The sequence below is a fragment of the Chrysemys picta genome, chromosome 1 (assembly GCF_011386835.1).
Source record: "Chrysemys picta bellii isolate R12L10 chromosome 1, ASM1138683v2, whole genome shotgun sequence".
Taxonomy (NCBI): Eukaryota; Metazoa; Chordata; order Testudines; family Emydidae; genus Chrysemys; species Chrysemys picta.
The window spans coordinates 6,597,002-6,615,675 of NC_088791.1; the positions used below are offsets into that span (position 1 = coordinate 6,597,002).

The following is an 18,674-nucleotide window of genomic DNA, read 5'->3' on the forward strand; positions in this document are numbered from 1 at the left end:
TTGCCCAGAAGAAACGTATCTGAGCTGTTGAGCTGATCATCTCAAAACTGGAAAGAACACAAATTCTAGGGCATGTCTGTGAGTTGATGCATAATTGTGAAGTATTTTTACCCTCAAGTGACCAGGTATTTGGACATTTGCTGTAACTCGAACCTGTGTCCCCCTTTCCATTGCAGATTGTCTAACTTCTTCCACACCACAAATTCCCTTCTTTTGCTTCTTGGTGGGGTCGGGGATATTTTATTCTGCCTGATGTGTCCCCATTCTCTCATTCTCCAGCTGCCTCATACACCGACAGCTCTGATGATGAGACCTCCCCCCGGGACAAGCAACAGAAGAACTCCAAAGGCAGCAGCGATTTCTGTGTGAAAAACATAAAGCAGGCAGAGTTTGGGCGCCGAGAGATTGAAATTGCTGAACAAGGTAAAAAAGGAGGCAAGCTCCTCAAGTTTGGTGTCGTTGTGATCTGGACTTCTCACTTGAACAACTTTAAATCCTCAGTACCTCAGACCTTCCCATCCTGCAGAGCTTATAACAAGGGCTTGTTAAAAATGTTGTTCAGCAGCAAATTGGGTTTTTGACTAAAGGAACCTTTCCCAGAGAAGTGCCTGTTTTCTGCAAAACATTTTGATCTTTTGTCAAAAAAAAAAAAAAGCTTTAACCCAAAATATTTCAGCCATACCCAGAAATATTTCAGTTTGGATATTCCATCTTGGTGCCTCATGGAAGTTGTAGTTGTGTTTTCTCATGTCTTTATCCTCCACTATGGGCCAGCTTCCCCAGCCAGACTATACCTACCTCCCACAATACGCCCTTGATGCAACTGCCTCGCCTCACCGTAAAGGGAGACCATAGTGCATGATGGGGAAATGGAGTCTGACCAGGAACCCCAGAGAATAGGAGCATGTGACACCACAGAAGTGTTTCTGAATTAAAATATTTCAGTTTTTGGACAAAATATTTCCCCCCAAAAAAGTCTAATTTTTCCATGGGAAAACTTTGACAAACTATTTTTTCATATTTGTTGTAATTTTCCATAGAGCGGGGAATAAGTCTGGTTTTTGACCAGCTCTACTCATAACCTTTTATATTTAAGGGTTCAAGTAGATGACCTGAAACTTCTCTTTGCCCTGTTACAACAGAGCTACGCGGTACACCTCCAACCAGGTGTAAAAGGCAAGAGGCTCCAGTGGCTAACACAAAATAGGGAAATATTTGTGTCCTAAAATTTCTTAGGCTACCTTATCTCCTCTCTGTGCATCTCCTTAAAGTGCTCCCCATCCTTTTCTTGGGAGGTTCACTGTCCCACTGATTTCTTCTGGCACTGTTCCTGCTAATAAAAGTTTGGTTAGCCTATCGGAGAACAGAAAAAAACATATCATGTGATCTAAGTGACCCACAATAGAGAAAATATTGAATATTCAAAGACCCGTTCTTACAAACAGAAGAAGATGGTTATCAAAGAATTCACAAATAATAGGCAAAGTTGTAAAAATCCTAATTCATTCAGACAACTTGTGAAAGGGGACCAAATCTAATTACTAGATTGTTTGCAAGGATGAGAGTAGTCACAAATAGAGTGGGCTTATCCAAGTCCCAGCTCCCTAGACGGGTGCTGAAGGTGTAAGAACAACCCTGACATTCGTACACAGCCATAACAGGAGTGCCAACTATCGGATTTTAGCAGGAGTCTTGTGATATTTGATTTTCTTAAAGCCCCAACTCATTTAGACAAGTGATTATGTGAACATTTCAGCTTCCCCTGGGGAGAGCGCAGTAAGTTTCTAGCTGTTCTGGTTGCAGAGAAAAGCTTGAAAACATAATTAGGCTACACCCCAAAGACTTAAACACCGGAAGGCAAGTAAAAGGAATCTAAAACGGAAAATCTTAATATTTTTAAGTCAATGTCATGATTTGGGGGGCCTGACTCCTGGCTTTTGAGGGGTTGGAGTTGGCAATACTGCACAGATTTATTACAGTAGATCTTAAATGCTAAGGCAAGGTAGGGCAGCGGTGCTGGATGGCTGCTTCCTTGTGCTGACTCTTCTTTGCTTTTCAATGATTGATTTTTCTTTCCTTCCAGAGATGCCTGCACTTATGGCTTTAAGGAAGCGAGCTCAGGGAGAGAAGCCATTGGCTGGGGCCAAGATTGTGGGCTGCACGCACATAACTGCACAGACTGCCGTAAGGCCCTGTTTTATTTATTCAGTTCTTTTCCCTTTGCAGTGGGCATTTCAGCACGAAGCCTCTTTAAATTCCATTGTAGGGTGACTCCATTGATATACAAAGGACGTATTCCTAGGAAATAGTCTCCCTGAAATAGTTATCATTACATAATGCCATGCTTGGAGAAAAATAGATTTCCCAGAGATTGGATGACTTGGGGGATAGCTGAGGGGATATGCTGCCAGTGACTGATAGCTCCCCTGTCTGAGTCTGGCCCAGCATGGTAGTGACTGTAATGCTACCTACTGTTGGCTGTTCAGTGACCGGTGTGAGACGGGTTAGTGGGTCTCAGTCCAGTTCCCAGACAATGGCAGTCCACAGCCCAAAAAACACCAACACAATTGGCACTAATTCATACCCTTGTTGGCAGTCTCAGCAGGGAGGCCAAAGAATGGATAGGCCACGAAGACTGAAACCTGTTCTCAGTCCTTCCGGGGCAGGAGCACATTGGCGGGGCACTGTCAGGGAATCTTGCACTCTCTTTGTCTGCGCTGCGGCTGCTCTTGGGGACAAAGAGGACTTTAGTCTCCAGAGATGTCAATCCAGCACATTTCACCAAAATCGCTTTTTAAAAAGGAGAATTGCCAACTTCTGAAAAGGTCTATTTAATAAGGATGTATGTCTATCTGTATCTCATCTTTTAAGATGTGAGCAGTGCATGTGTGTGAGCCATAGCTGTGAGTAATGGTGATTAAGAAGGAAAAAAACCCAAATCTTAGAATAAATCGAGAGGGAAGTGGGATCTAGTGATTATGGCAGGTGAAGGTACTGTGTGATTCAGGACTCACTGGTAGGGAATGAGCTCTAATGACTAGAGCAGGGAATTGGGATTTGGGGCTTTGCTATCTCTGGGTGAAATGGACTCGGCACATTGGAATTACTATTTTATTTTTGTATTCATTCGTTTTAAATGATAGGCTCTCTGATGCCTGGTCTGTCTGTCTCTGTTTCATACAGCACTGACTGCTCTGTCAGGGCGTGTCTACACAGCGCTGCATTAGTCCGCACTAAATTCCAGGGTGCACTGGCATGTTGTGAACTAACTGGCCCAGGTGGCCACTGCTGGCATGCACTAAAGTTCAGTAGTGCACACGAGGGAACTCTTCGTGTATGCCAGCAAGGGTCTAAGTGAGCCAGTTAGCACAACACAATAGTGAGCACTGGAATTTACACTCCTCTAATGTGGACTAATGCACCGTGTAGACAAGCTCTCAGTGTTTAAAGAAACTACAGTGAGACTATTGAAATCTGTTTCACGGTAATTACAGAGCTTGATATTTGGCTTCATGTAAAAGTATATTTGCACAAAGGCCTTCTAATTCAGTGCAACTCATGTGAAAACAACATCATTCATTACCGTCTGAGGCTGGGACTGGATGACAGGGGATGGATCACATGGTAATTGCCCAGTTCTGTTCATTTCCTTTGAAGCATCTGGCGTTGGCCACAGTCAGAAGACGGGATACCGGGCTAGATGGAAAAATTGGTCTGGCCCAATATGGCCGCTCTTATTTTCTTTGATCCAGGTACTAATGGAGACTCTTGGTGCCTTGGGTGCTCAATGCCGATGGGCTGCCTGCAACATCTATTCTACTCTCAATGAAGTGGCTGCCGCCCTGGCTGAAAGTGGTAAGGGGTTTTGCCTTCTTCAGCGTGCTTTAGAGAGATTCCTGTAAGCCTTTAACTATCAATACTTTAAAAGAGGACACTGCTCAAGTGTATTATGTTCTTTTTCAAATAGTTTTCCCTTCAATGTAAAATAAAACTTTAGAAGCTTGAAATCTTTACAGTGTTTCTTTATTTATCTCCCTTCCACCTTGTATGTTCACATGTGTGTGTAGGCTGGTAAGTTATGAGGCCAGGTTGCATATGTTCATTTATTGTTTAGAGTTACTTAGAACGCTGGATTGCTCACCCTGCTTTGTTCTTGCAGGGTTGCTGGTGAGTATTAGCCATTCATATTGATTTAATCAAATATATCGCTTCTCAGAAGGAGAGAAAATTCTGTGGATTTGAGATGTAAGGAATGAAACTGGAAATCAAACTTTGGTCTAAGCAGCCTTGGCAAGAAATGTGGCTTGTTTAACATTAGAGGTTAAGATTTTCAAAGCAGTGCAGAGGATTGAACTACACATCTTCTAGTAGTTTTAATGCATTTCAATCCCCTGCTCTGCTTTGAAAATCACAGCCAGAAATTTTGCTTCTGTGGAGTGTAAATGTACTTAACAGTTGTTATCATCTATTGCTAGCCCCCTCTGCAGTCTGTACAAGAATGCTACCTGGGCAGTCTTTTGATATGTAAATAACCATTGCATATGCTGTAAATATTACTGTCCCTGCAAATGGCTTTCTGTACTATAGCTAGGAATCAAGAATTGGGTCCTCCCACTCAAGATAGTATATTTGAAGACTGGCTAGAACAACAATGAAAAGGTCTTGCGGGGTGGGCCGAACTCTTAGCTTTATGACTTTTTGAAAAGCCCTTTCAAGACAGTCACTCTCCAGTAAGGCTCACTCCTACCTGCTGCCCATGGTACCATGTCAGCACCTCCGCAACTAAAAGAGGCAAGAACCAGACCTCCACTAGAGCGAGCGCTGCATCCAGCCAGATTCTGCCAATATGGGCATTCTCACGGTGACAGGAAGCAGTGCATCACCTTGACCATTCCATCTTTGCCAAGCTAGGGGAGCACTTCGGTGACACTTTCATAGATTGCATTAGTACTGAACTTTCTTCCTGTCTCTATCAGGGTTCCCTGTCTTTGCCTGGAAGGGAGAATCTGAAGATGACTTCTGGTGGTGTATCGATCGCTGTGTCAACGTCGAAGGATGGCAGCCTAATATGGTGGGTCTAAAACATGGTAGGATCTCAAACATCTGGCACATGTTGTAGCAGTTATAAAGGTTGATGTCTGAACTATAGCCTAGAGAGATGAAGGGTGGGATAGGGGCCACAAAAGGTTTGGAATTATTAAAATGTTTTTCCCTATTAAACCTTGAATGTAAAGTTCTGTGTTTCTTCATCAACAGCTAATCATACTACTTGCCACCTACGTAGCACTTATCTTCAAAGTGCATTACAATTATGAACTGATCCTCACAACATAAGGAATTAACTTATCACTGTCTTACAAGTAGGGAATTGGAGGAGGTGGTTGACTCACTTGCGAGAGACCTTACATGGAGCCAGTCCAGTTCTTGTCTATACAGGCCAGTTTTACTTAAGTCAGTTTTTAAACCAATGTAGTTAAACTGGTGCAAAGCCCTGTATAAGTGCTCTTACTTCAGTTTGAGCAGTTTATTTCAGTATAACTTTTAAACCTGTTCCCAGTCGACTTAAGCTAAACTGCAAAAAAACACTCAAAGCAAAATAAGTATCCACGCAGCAGTTCGCACCAGTTTAACTAGATCATCTTAAATTCACACCTTAGGTTATACCAGGGCAACTTTCCCATTTAGACAAGGCCTCAATTTCAGAGCCAGGGTTAGGACTCCAGAGACCTTGACAACTAGCCTGGCTGGGCTCATTGTATCAGATTGCAAAACAGTAAAAAGTGTAGCTTCTTGCTTTAATGGCTTGTGACATTTTTGCTCATAAGGCAATCACAGAACCCTGAATTTGGCAAATGGAATAGTTTTCAGTTCTCAAATGTTTTATTCCTACAACACTTGAGACTGGTCCTTGGCTTTGGAGGTCACAATCTAACGGATGGTGGATATTGTGATGTATTTGTATTGCTTAAGTTTGCTCATATTGAATTATTTGGGATGTGTTAGAGTTTTCTTTTGTTAAGTACACCTCCGTTCACTTTATTTTATCCATCCCCTTTAGAAGGATTGGGGAATAGTCAGATAATCCATCCCCTCATCCATAAATCTGCATATGGAAAATTCAATTAAAGAAATGATAAACGGCGTATGTTGGGGAATAAGCTCCCATCAGTAGCGACGGCAATCACTGAGTTGGTGGTGTCAGAGAAATTGAAACCCTTCCTGCACCTGGCACGTTTGTCCTATGATAGTTTGACTCGGCTTCTTGGTTCTGTGAAATGTGTTAGGATGGCTGATGTCGTCTCAGAATTCCTTTTTGTGAGGATGGCATTGTGGATCTACAGAGCTCTTTGAGGTGGTCCACACGACAGAGCATTCTTCTTCAAGTATATCCCCTGTGGGTGCTCCACCGTAGGATATGCATGAGCCCATGCACTCGTGACTGGAAATTGTAAATAGCAGTTACCGCACTTGAGCAAAGCAGAGCTTTGTGCTCCCATGTGAGAGCCTAGAGGGAGGGGCAGACCCAGTTCCCGCCCCTCAAGTTCCTTCTAGACTGCCTGCAGCTTGAGACAACACTGTTGTGATGTCCGCTGTTTACAACTTCCCGCTTTCCTTACCTTTTATCATTTATTTTTTATTTTATTTACTTAGTTATTAATTTCTAGTTAATTTTTTCTTAGTTTTAGCACAGCTTGTTCATGGGGGGGGGGGGGTCCCCTCCTACAAACTTTTTGCATTAGTGCTTTCGCCATTTCCCTGTGTTATGCCTAAAACCCCACGGTTCAAGTCCTGCCAGACCTGCCATTTCCCCATAGTGACAGGCATTCTAGTTGTCTCCAAGACACATCCTGTCAAAGCTTAAATCTGCCTGGGGTTCAAAGGCAGGTCTCATAAAGATAGAGAGGCTAGGTTGAAGCTCCTCTTAGTAGAACACTCCCTAGCTCCAATGGGGTCTGCTTCCTCCTCCCCCACCGTACGTCGACCTCAGTCTCTCAGGCTGTTCCGGTGGCTTCCAGAGCCTTCTAGGTAGTTCCAGAGATAAAGTCCTCCAGAAGGACAAAGTCCCTCTCATCTACCAAACTCTAGAAAGAGGGGTAGGTCACTTTATAGTGCTGACTCTTGGGAGACCTTGCATCCCATAATGGGACTGCAACATGGCCTTTCATTCACACTTATGCCAAGCACTACATAATCTTACCTGCTTCCAGGGCTGACACTACCTTTGGTGATGATGTCCTCCAAACTATCTTGGATTTATCTCCTCAGCACCCACCTCCACATTCAGATACTTCTTGGGAGTCTCCTACAGTGGAGCAGGAGGAGAGGTTACTTACCTGCACAGTAACTTGAGTTCTTCGAGATGTTTTGTCCCTTCGGGCGCTCCACCTCCCATCCTCCTTCCCTTCTGCAGCAGTCTTCGGCTTCGCGGTTGCAAAGGAATTGGAGTGGCAGTGGGTCTGCCCCTCCTTATATGTCCTCAGATGGAAGGATGAGATGCTGCCCTGTGTCAGCGTAGACCCGTGGACACTGCTGTTCACAATCTCCAGTCAAGAGTGCACCAACTCTGTTCTGTGCATGAAGCAAAGTGAAATAAGTCATCTGGGGACAGACATGTGAAGGGGAAATAGCTGCTAAATAGAAAGGGTACGGCAAATTGATCTGGGGGAGATTTGGGAATTACTATTTTAAAAAGAACCTTATAGTCTGACAAGCAGCTGCAATGAGAGACTAACAGGATTCCAGGTTTGCATTGTTGGAGGCATAAAATGCAAATCAAAGGAGAAGGTATTTCTACGTAGGCGATGGATTAGATCTCTGCTGGGATAGTGGACACAGCAATTGTCTGTGCCAGAGGATATAAATGTCCCTTTGGAAGAGAGTGCAGAGTGAAGATGCAGAGATGTTTCTGTTGCCGTGTTTTGGCCCCTCAGAGTTCTCTGAGCCAAGCTGAGCGCACTAAAATCAGGAGGGGATTGATACAGTGCAGCTGTACAAACACTCTGGACTAACAAAAAGTCTGGCGTTGACTGCAAGTAGCAGCAAAAAGGCAAGATGGGGCTAATGTTCAAAAAGGTTGATTTGCATGAAAAAACATCCCTGGCGTGGTCATGCAGGTGAAGATTGGTTTGCTAAAAGGATAACTAGGAAGGATTCTAATGAAACAAAATAAAGATGATGTGTGAGGAACTAAAGGAAAATCAGCATGTGGTGGATCTAGCTCTTAGAGCACTTCGCGTAGGTTCTGCTGTCTGAAGGTGGCCATCTGTTGAGGCATTTCAGGGACTCATTCTCTAGGCTCAATGTCCTCTTACCTTATACTCTCCTAGGAAGGAGAAACTTGCTAAAACCCAGAATTCTGCCCCGTTTATGCATTTTCACAAGAGGACTCTCTGCCCTATCAAGTAAATGAGGATTAATGAAACCAAGAGATTCAGTAGTTGTGTGTGCCCCTAGTGAAATATGGGTAGCTTGAAAGAAATCAAGAGTGGAGAGTGGGTCTTATCTCTAGTATTTCACTCTCATGTCAATTGCCTCATTCCATTAGATCTCTAGATTTTAAATGAAAGGTGTAATCTGAGCACAGGTCTGAGAGTCAGGAACTCCTTAGTTCTGATCTGCGCATTGACACCACTCGGTGTCGATTTGGCAATTATTTAACCGCTCAGTGCCTCGGTTTCCCCCATATGTAGAATGGAGATTATATCTGTTCACACAGGAGTTTGTTTTCTTGTAAAGCACTTGGAAGAGGAAAAGGAGATGGTGTTGATTATTATTTAATATTTTGTGAAGCACTGACAATGTGCTACTCTTTCCAAACATTCAGAAAGGAACAGTTGGTCCCTGCTCTGAGGAGCTCATCATCAAGGGAGAGAGGGAGATTATGGGAATGGGCTCCAATAATAATCAGCACTTTGCATTTCCAAATCAAACATATAATTATATGATTATATAAACAACTAATGATGGCAGCACTGTGGTTCAATACACACACCGCAAGCCATGTTATCACAGAAGGAAAACTTAGATGGATATTGCCAAGTACTCGTCTGATATTCCATTGTGTGGTGTGTCTGTAAAAGCTGGGAGTGAATTTTGTGTTTGGAATGGAGCTAAAAAGAACAGAGCCGTGTTTAGCAATTATTTGATTCTGTATAGAGGAGCACCAGTAAACAGCTGAGCACGCCCCAGAGCCAGTAGAGGGTGCCAGGAGCCAGGCTTTCAGGCCCTCAGCACATCATCTGCTGTTCATTGAAACCTGCTTTGAGTTCCTTCTGGGATCTGGTCGCTGTCTCCTGCTCTGGTGTGATAATTTATGTGCTGTGCTGGGGATGTCACTTCAGCCTACCTACCTGGAGCTAGCCAAGGGGAGTGGAGGAGTTAAGGAGGTGAAAATTTTGTCTGTAGTGATTTTTTTCCAGCCTTTTAACTAGATCCCAGTGCGGGGGGAGGGAACCTTGTGAAATCCTGTGCAGTATAAACCTGGGAATAAAAGGCTCTTGCCTGAATACCCTTTAGGATGGTCATGGCTCTATATTCCAGCCAGGTATAGTCCACCCGGTAGTATCACAGAAGGGACTAGACACCTGCATCTCTTGAGACTCAAGCAAAGCAGAATTTTCTGGTCAGAATGTGCTGAAGTGCTCTTTATTGCCTGGCTGTTGGGATGCAGAGATGACAGTGATTGGCATGCTGTATGTAATGTGGAGCACACAGAGTAGAGGGGTGCTGTGTGCTAGTGGAACATAATGGATCCCTTAGACACCCCAACATACCAGCCCAGAGCTCTCCATCCTTTTGGTGCACGTTAGGATTAGCTGAGAGGATGTAATTGGAAGTAGTGAGGATTGGGGCCAGGGTATTTGGAAGGGGACCGAAAAGAGGGATCTACCACTTGAGAATCTCTATTAGGTGGCTTTTTCTAATCCTTTCTGTGGGTCTTCAGTCACTGCACATCAGGGACCGTGGGTCTTGAATCCTGGTCCTTAGGACTTTTGGGCACTAGCAGGGTCCAGCCTGCCACCCAGGGACCTGCTAACTGTTGTCAGAATAAGAGCTGAGCTCAGACACAGCCCTGGGAGATGACTGGGGGAGCTCCAATTGGTCCACAGCACCTATTTAAACCCAGCACAGGAACAGGAAGTTGTCCGTGCAATTGGGATCCATGTTGTTCTGGATTGTGTGCCTTGTGTTTCCTGCTCCCCTGGCTTCACTTCCTGGTATCCTGTGCTGACCTGCCTTTGGTTATTGATCTGTGGTTCTGCTCTCACGTTTGTTTCCTTCTTCTGATCTCCTGGTAACCTGATCCTGCCTGTCTCTTGACTCTATTTCCACTCTGATCTCCTGGAGTCAGACCCAGCCTGACTCCTACTTTGACCACTAGGTCACACCACCCATGTCCCGGTCGTGACAGCAGGCAATGATTATAATCACATTGTGTTAGATAAAATTTTTGGCTGAAAATCCTTGATCCATCTTGCAGATGCTATTGTATGCCACAGAAAACCCTAAAAATAAAATGAACTAGTATCAAGGAGTATCTGGACATTCACCCTAGTAGTTTATTGTAGCCTGTGCTACATCTTTATTATTGATTACATGGACTTAGTAACTGCCTAGTAACTACATTTTCATGTGCTACCTTACGTTGAGTTTATATAACACTGGCAAAGGGTGACTTAGAACTGTGCTTCCAAACTTTTCAGTACCATGGCTTCTCTACAGATATTTTAAAATTTAGTGGCTCCCCACCAGCAGATACCTTTTTTTTTTTTTTTTTTAAACCAACTCCGGAAGCTAGAAGAGTTCAGGACACTAGTTTCAAGAAGGTCACTAGAGTTTGGACAGTTTTGCATCTTTATTCAACTACATCTTTTATTTAATTATATAATCTTATCAGTATTTTTAAAACTATAATTTGAAAATATGGATTTTTGACGTGTTTGGACACAGCCTAAGCTTTTAGTGACAGGCATGGGCCTGTTAAATAAAAGTTCTTCCATTATTGCACCTGCTTTGATAAATCTCACATGACACAGAAGCTGAGCCATGTTTGCTGTGTCTGTGGATTCATCCAGCTGCAGTGCAAAATATTGATCCTTCTGAGCTTGTTCTATCAACTGGCCCTGGCCACAAGACAAGAAAATCTAAACATCCTGTACCTATCATCGTATTGTCTACTTTTCTTCCTTTTCTGCTTAACTGAATTAAAATCATCATAATCTTCAGCCCCACATTTGCTATATGTAGACTTAGCACTCAGTAAAAACTGTCCTGTTGTAAAGTAAAATGCACCTGCCTTTTCCTCTGCCCCGCCCCATTCCCCTGTTGGCTGGTGCCGTAGGCAGCACTGTCTTAGGGTATGTCTACACTATCCGCCAGATCGGTGGGCAGCGATCGATCCAGTGGAGATCGATTTATCGCGTCTAGTCTAGACATGATAAATCGACCCCAGAGCGCTCTCCTGTCAACTCCTGTACTCCAGCGCCGCGAGAGGCGCAGGTGGAGTCGATGGGGGAGCGGCAGCAGTTGACTCACTGCAGTGAAGACACCGCGGTAAGTCGATCTAAGTACGTCGACTTCAGCGACGTTATTCACGTAGCTGAAGTTGTGTAACTTAGATCGATCCCTCCCCCTAGTGTAGACCAGGGCTTAGTATCTCTTCGCGCTCTTCTCCAACAGGGGGCTTTCAGACAGGAAACTTCCTGCTGAATGCTTCCCACAGCAGCAAGTCTCCCTGTTGGAAGCCCCCTGTAGGAGTGGAGGGCACAGAGAGGCTGCCGGCACCACAACAGCTGCAGCATAAGACGCAGACCCATGGGTAAAACAGGTGATTGTTGAGCTTATTTTATTTGTTTCTTAATTAAAAAAAACAAAAATGGGCATATCAATTAAAAAAACTCCTTTTGTGGGTCCCCAAGGGAGCCATAGCTCACTGGATTAGAAAGCTTGAGATCATTTTCCTTCTCTAATTTCTAGGATTCTAGGCTGAATTATGGTTCTTAGTAAGGCGTTAATTTTTCAGAGAGCACTTCACTTGTATTTAATATAGAACCAGCATACGCAGATCTGCTCATTTTAATTGTTTTAATAAAGCAATAAGTTTGGCTATTAACTTTCCACCATGAGGAGCACATTCCGTAAGGAATGTCTTTTATAGTGTGGCTTTTATCTCCTTTGGTAAAGGGGTTCATTAGGAGGAACTGGACGGTTCAGGGGACTGGTGATCTGCGAGGGAGCCTTATATTTCTAGGTTCCAAGTTCAAATCCAACCTGGGAAGGTTGTGACTAAAAATTACTGACTAAAGGCTGTTCAGTGGCCTATGTGAAACATGATGGGTTTCCCAATATAAAATTATTATTACATTTGTCATTAGTTGGCCTCACCGTTCGCAGTTGGAGCAGAAAGGCCAGAGACTGGGCTATGGCCAACAAACATTTCCCTGTCACTTCCTGAGATGGTCCCTCCTGCTGGAGCAAGTGAGAAGAGCTTGCACTGCTGCTGTTTGCACTGTCCCTAATCTGGGGATAAATATTGAGGACCTCAGCAATGCCTCTCCAGCCTCTGTGACAAAGTTCCTCCTCTATCTTGGTGGGTCCTGCACTTATTGGCAGATTTTTCCTGCCTCAGAGATTTACCATGTGGGTTGGGGAACAGCCCAGAGACCTTCCCCTCTGGAAGAACCCACAGTCCAGGTCAATTGGGAGGTTTGGGGGGAACCCAGGCCCGCCCTCTACTCCAGGTTCCAGCCGAGGCCCTGTGGACTGCAGCTGTCTATAGTGCCTCCTGTAACTGCTGCATGACAGCTACAACTCCCTGGGCTACTTCCCCATGGCCTCCTCCAAACACCTTCCTTATTCTCACCACAGGACCTTCCTCCTGGTGTCTGATAACGCTTGTGCTCCTCAGTCCTCCAGTAGCACACCCTCTCACTCTCAGCTCCTTGCGCCTCTTGCTCCCAGCTCCTCACACTCACACCACAAACTGAAGTGAGCTCCTTTTAAAACCCAGGTGCCCTGATTAGCCTGCCTTAATTGATTCTAGCAGCTTCTTCTTAATTGGCTCCAGGTGTCCTAATTAGCCTGCCTGCCTTAACTGGTTCTAGCAGGTTCCTGATTACTCTAGTGCAGCCCCTGCTCTGGTCACTCAGAGAACAGAAAACTACTCATCCAGTGACCAGTATATTTGCCCTCTACCAGACTCCTGTACCCCACTGGTCTGGGTCTGTCACACCTCATTAAACAAAAATGTAACCAAAGTGTCATTGCTCCATTGAATAGTCCTTGTCTTGGCTTTGTCTGTGCTGTTGCAATGGCCTACATGATACCAAGACGTGGACTTGCTTCAGAAGCTGGAATTTAGTGATAATTTACCCCTGGTGTTATTAACGAAGGTCAGTGGCCTCACTGGATTTCAGTACAGTGACTCGGTGCAACTTTCTCATTACAGATCTTGGATGATGGAGGGGATCTGACACACTGGATTTATAAGAAATACCCCAATATGTTTAAGAAGATCAAGGGGATAGTAGAAGAGAGCGTGACCGGTGTCCACAGGTAATGGAGCTGTATCCACAGCGAGCACGTAGCCCTCTGGGCAAAGGATTCATGTGTGTCACACTCCTACTCAGCACTCACAAGAATCTGTGACATACCATATCTCAGACTGTTGCCCGGACTTTGATCCTACAAATACGGCCTTGGAGTAGTTTCCTGTTGGTGTGGACTAGCTCTTAAAAAATAAAAAGTCACATTTATTCTCCTCTATCTAAAAATAAACTTAAAAACATCTAATGATCTGAACCTGAGACTAGGAGGTAGGAACTTCTGAGTTCTCATTCTGATTCTGCCATTGACTCTTGTGTGACCTTGAGAAAACATCTAACCTCTTGCTTTCCCCTCTGTAACATGGGGATAATACGTGCCTGCCTTGCCAGGGACGGTGAGAAGAGGAGTGAGGATTGGTGTTACAGTGCAAGGGGAAAGTGTAGTTGACTTTGGTGAAAGTGAGAAACTTAGAATCAATCCCAAACTGAAGTGCCCAGGAAAGGAGTGAGGTTGTAAGAGGAAATGACTCCGTTGCTTGAGGGAGGGGGAGAATTCCAGACAGAGAAGTCAGCGTAAATGCGTGACACCCCTACCCCAGCCTGTGGAAGCAGAGGAGTGGTGGGAGAAGTGATTAACAAAGTCAGAAGGAAGGTCTGAGCAAGTGTGTGGTTTGAGCAAATCAGCAAGTCAGTTTTCAGTTGGAGGAGGCGGTAGATTGCAAGGTAGTGAAGGTGACTCAGAACAGTAGGGAGGAATAGGAAGCTAGCAAAGGTGACAGAGGATGAGGGCGACAGTCTTTTTTTTTTTTTCTTGCAGTGAGAGCATAGTGTGGCTGCAGCTCTCTAAACTGGCTGAAGTTTAGAATAGGGATCTAGGCATGCTGTGAAAAAGGGAATTGAAACTGTTGAGAAAGGAAGTGCTGGCTGAAACCTGATTATGATTTCAGCAGAAGCAGGATGAAGAAAAGGACCTGATTTGACAGTATTCTGTCAGTGGCAGTCAGAGATGTAGGGGCAAGGCAGATGTGTAGAGAGCAAAGTAAGGTTAAAGGTAACTCCCTGCGTTCTTGCTTCAAGAGTGCGGCTAAGGTCTGAGTTAAGGATGCTGATGGGAACACAAAACTCTTCATCCAAGAGGACACGTTTAGTTTTTGAAGCATTTGGTTTGGGAAATCACTGTTCCTGGGAGCTAACACTCGAGGCTTGTAGATGGGTCAGAGAGTGCAATGAAGGAAATACACAGTTGGGCAATTTGTGCACAGAAGTGTTGTCCAGGTTGTGGTAAACAGTAGAGAGCAAGAAGAAAGTCTTCTGGAGAAGACATAATTGTACTTAGTGTGTGTTTGTGAGAGAGCTGATTGATCAAATTCTGGTTTGCGGGATACCAACCGACTCTTGAACACATAACATTTGAACACTTTCAGGTTCTCTTCCTGTTTGTATTCTAGAATTTAGATTTGTTATCTTGTTTGTGTTTTCACTCTCATAGTAGTTAATCATAACTGAGTACTTCCAGAGAGAGATGCATTTCTGTCTATTGCCGGTAACAAAAGTTCAGCGCAGCACATACTGCAGCATGATTGTAACTTGCCTGACGTTGCAGTCAGTGTGCTGACTATGGCATTTTAAGTAAGTGATTTGCTCCAAATAACCATCTTAGTGGTTGCACTTTGTAAGGCTGTTTTGAGTCTCTCGCTGTGACCAGCTCTTACCACTTGCACCTACATTGTAAGAAATGTGGGAGGAGGGCTTTAGGAACACACATATTTTTGCATTGAAAGGGCACCAAAGGGTATTGATCTGAAGTTGCAAGAGGCATGCTGTTGTGCACTTTGATAAAAATGTAAAGGAGCCAAGGACAGAACATGCTTTAGATTTTAATCTGATACTGGCAATTTTTCTGGAGGGAACAAGCATAAATGCATTTACGAAATAAGGGACACACCTCCCGTGCTGGAATTGGTAGGATGTCCATAGATAGATGCTAACTTTGGCTTTGGAGATATGTGCCACTCCTTGCCAGCTAATCAAGAGAGGTTAAGAGCATTTGGAGGCAGAACATAGGAAAACCTTTCTCAGTTCGTTTTTCATTCTCCTGTTCTCTCCCTTATTCCTTACAGGTTATACCAGTTATCTAAAGCTGGGAAACTCTGTGTCCCAGCTATGAATGTCAACGACTCTGTCACCAAACAGAAGTTTGACAACCTCTACTGCTGCAGAGAATCCATTCTTGATGGGTATGTAGCTCCCTTACTAAATAGAGCACTCTGCATGACTTTCATGCTTGGGTATGTTTAGAATGGACAGAGGTCCACTAAACTGGGTGACTGGGCAACAAAATGCCAGATGAAATTCAAAATTGGTAAGTACAAAGTAATGCACACTGGAAAAAATAAACCCACCTAACCTATATAATGATGGGTTTTTAATTAACTGTTACCATTCAAGAAAGAGATCTTGGGGCCATTGTAGATAGTTCTCTGAAAACCTCAGCTCAACATGGAGTAACTGTCAAAAAGGCTGATGATGTTAGGAACTATTAGGAAAGGGACAGAAAATGAGAAAATATTATAATGCCACTATAAAATCCATGCTACGTCTACCCCGTAATACTGTGTCCGGTTCTGGTCACCCATCTCAAAAAGGATACAGTGGAACTGGAAAAGGTTAAAAAAAGGACAGCAAAGATTATCAAGGGTACAGAACGGCTTCCATATGAGGAGAGACTAAAAAGATTAGGGCTGTTCATCTTAGAAGAGAGATGGTTAAGGAGGGATATGATAGTGGTTTATAAAATCATGAAAAAGTGAGTAGGCAAGTGTTGTTTACCCTTTCTCACAATACAAACCCAGGGTCACCCCATGAAATGAATAGGCAGCAGGTTTAATACAAACAAGAGGAAATACCTTTTCACACAACCCACAACTAACCTGTGGAACTCATTGCCGTGTAATGTTGTGATGACCCAAAGTATAACTGGGTTCAAAAACGAACTAGATAAGTTCCTGGAGGACAGGTCCATCAATGGCTATTAGCCAAGATGGTCAGGGATGTAACCCCATGCACGTGGTGACCCTAAACCTCTGACTGCCAGAAGCCTGGAGGGAAAGACAGGAGTAGATAACTCCAAAATTGCTCTGACCTGTACACCCCCCTGAAACTCTGGTACTGGCCACTGTCTGAGACAGGAGACTGGGCTAGATGGACCATTGGTCTGACCCAGTCTGGCCGTTCTTAAGGTTCTAAGGGGTCATGTGGAAATGTTAAAGTTTAATTTCTTGTAAGAACACAGGATTTGCCTTTGTGGCTCAGACCATTTGTCCATCTCTAATCTAACGTCCCGTGTCCTTCATTGCCTAATACCTAATGTTTCAGTGGAAGGGAGAGATTCCCCAATATTGTACCTAATCAATAGTGCTCACGCTATGCAGGGGAACTGGGACAAAACCACTTCTGATCTTGTGGTGATCAGCTGATGCCTTAAATCAGAAGATTTGTTCCCATCAGTTTTAGGGTCCAGCGCTGCAAATCCAGCCCCAGCAGTAGACGCTAATCTCCTGCGTCAGCGAATCTTGTGCTTTCATTTGTTTTTGTTTTTTTTTTCTTTCCTTGGATGATATGAGAACGTTGGTCTTGTGACTAAGACACTGGCTTGGACTCAGGAGATCTGAGTTCAATTCTTAGCTTGGCCATACACTCGCTGTGTGACCTTGGGCAGGTTGCTTAATCTCTGTGCCTCAATCCACCATCTGCAAAAAGGGGATGATAATAGTTCCCTGCCTTCCTAAGGTGTTCAAATACAATTGATCTCTCCTGAGCCCTTGACAAACTCTAGTGATGCAGGGCATATAGGTGCCTAGATATAGAATGGCTTATCTCAAAGTCTCTTGGGTGCTTTTAAAGTAGTTTTGTGAAACTAAATTGCTCTTAGGGCTAATACAACCACTTTGTATAACTACTGTTACTTACATTGTAGCAGCACCTAGACCCCCCGTCAGGGATCAGGGTCTCATTGTGCCGGACAAAGCACACGTGTAATGAAAACACTGTCCCTGCCCCAAAGATGTTACAGTCAAAGGAAGAATTGCTTCCAGATTTTCAGCATGACAGAATGAGAAGTTAGGTGCACCTGTGTGTCTGAAGCACGTGTTAATTATCAGTGACTATTTGCAATGTAGAAATTCAAAACCACCTCCTTATTATCTTGCTGTGTCGCATTGAATTGTAATAAACGTAAGTAAATTGAGCTCTAAGATAAAGCCTCTCTCAGACCGCTTCAACTGGGCCAGAGAAAATCTGTGCAAAAGTGCAGCTAAATCTGCAGGGATTTCTGTCTAAATTCGTTGGGAAAATAAGAGAATTTTGCCTTCCCCACACTGCTAACCTATTTACTTTCATGCTAAAAATAGACTGTAATGTAGGACACTCTTAAGGAGAGCTAAGAAGAAACAGACTGGAAGAAAGAGTCTTATTTGTACAAATCATCAGGGCTAGGTCTACACTACCCGCCTGAATCGGCGGGTAGAAATCGACCTCTTGGGGATCGATTTATCGCGTCCCGTCGGGACGCGACAATCGATCCCCGAATCGACGCTCTTACTCCACCAGCGGAGGTGGTAGTAAGCGCCGTCGACAGAAAGCCGCAGAAGTCGATTTTGCCGCCGTCCTCACAGCGGGGTAAGTCGGCTGCGATACGTCGAATTCAGCTACGCTATTCACGTAGCTGAATTTGCGTATCTTAAATCGACTCCCCCCTGTAGTGTAGATATACCCCAGGATTGTGCCAGGAAACCACTGTTTGTCTTCCCTAGCAGTCTCTTCTGGGTGCCATTGTGTAGAAAATTCTCCTTCATGCTAGCCCCATGCCTTGGGTGGTAGCACTCTGTACTACCATGGGGAAGACTGGTTCTGGAGGGGCCTTGAGGTTCCCACTTTGTGATCCCCAGAAAAAACAATGGGCCAGATTTTGCCCTTGAAATACACACACGTAATTCCCATTCAGATCCAAACGATTAACACATATATCCATTTAGACCATTATACTTAGGGGAAGAAAACTGGGATTCTTCCAGTGGTCCTGAAAAGGAGCATGATCAGCCCACCAAATGCAGTCTTGTCTGTGGGATGGAA

General features: G+C 44.2%; 1 protein-coding gene across 7 annotated transcripts in view; it reads left to right on the forward strand.

Moving 5' to 3' along the window:
• Nucleotides 1-18,674, forward strand: part of AHCYL2 (adenosylhomocysteinase like 2) — a 171,156-nt gene that overhangs the window by 134,721 nt on the left and 17,761 nt on the right. For all 7 annotated transcript variants that reach the window (XM_042842250.2, XM_065552113.1, XM_065552131.1 and 4 more), the window contains 6 exons: nucleotides 280-423; nucleotides 2,084-2,184; nucleotides 3,753-3,855; nucleotides 4,977-5,071; nucleotides 13,448-13,554; nucleotides 15,665-15,781. In XM_042842250.2, the coding sequence (XP_042698184.2) occupies nucleotides 280-423; nucleotides 2,084-2,184; nucleotides 3,753-3,855; nucleotides 4,977-5,071; nucleotides 13,448-13,554; nucleotides 15,665-15,781 (667 nt within the window). The remainder of the gene's footprint in view (nucleotides 1-279; nucleotides 424-2,083; nucleotides 2,185-3,752; nucleotides 3,856-4,976; nucleotides 5,072-13,447; nucleotides 13,555-15,664; nucleotides 15,782-18,674) is intronic.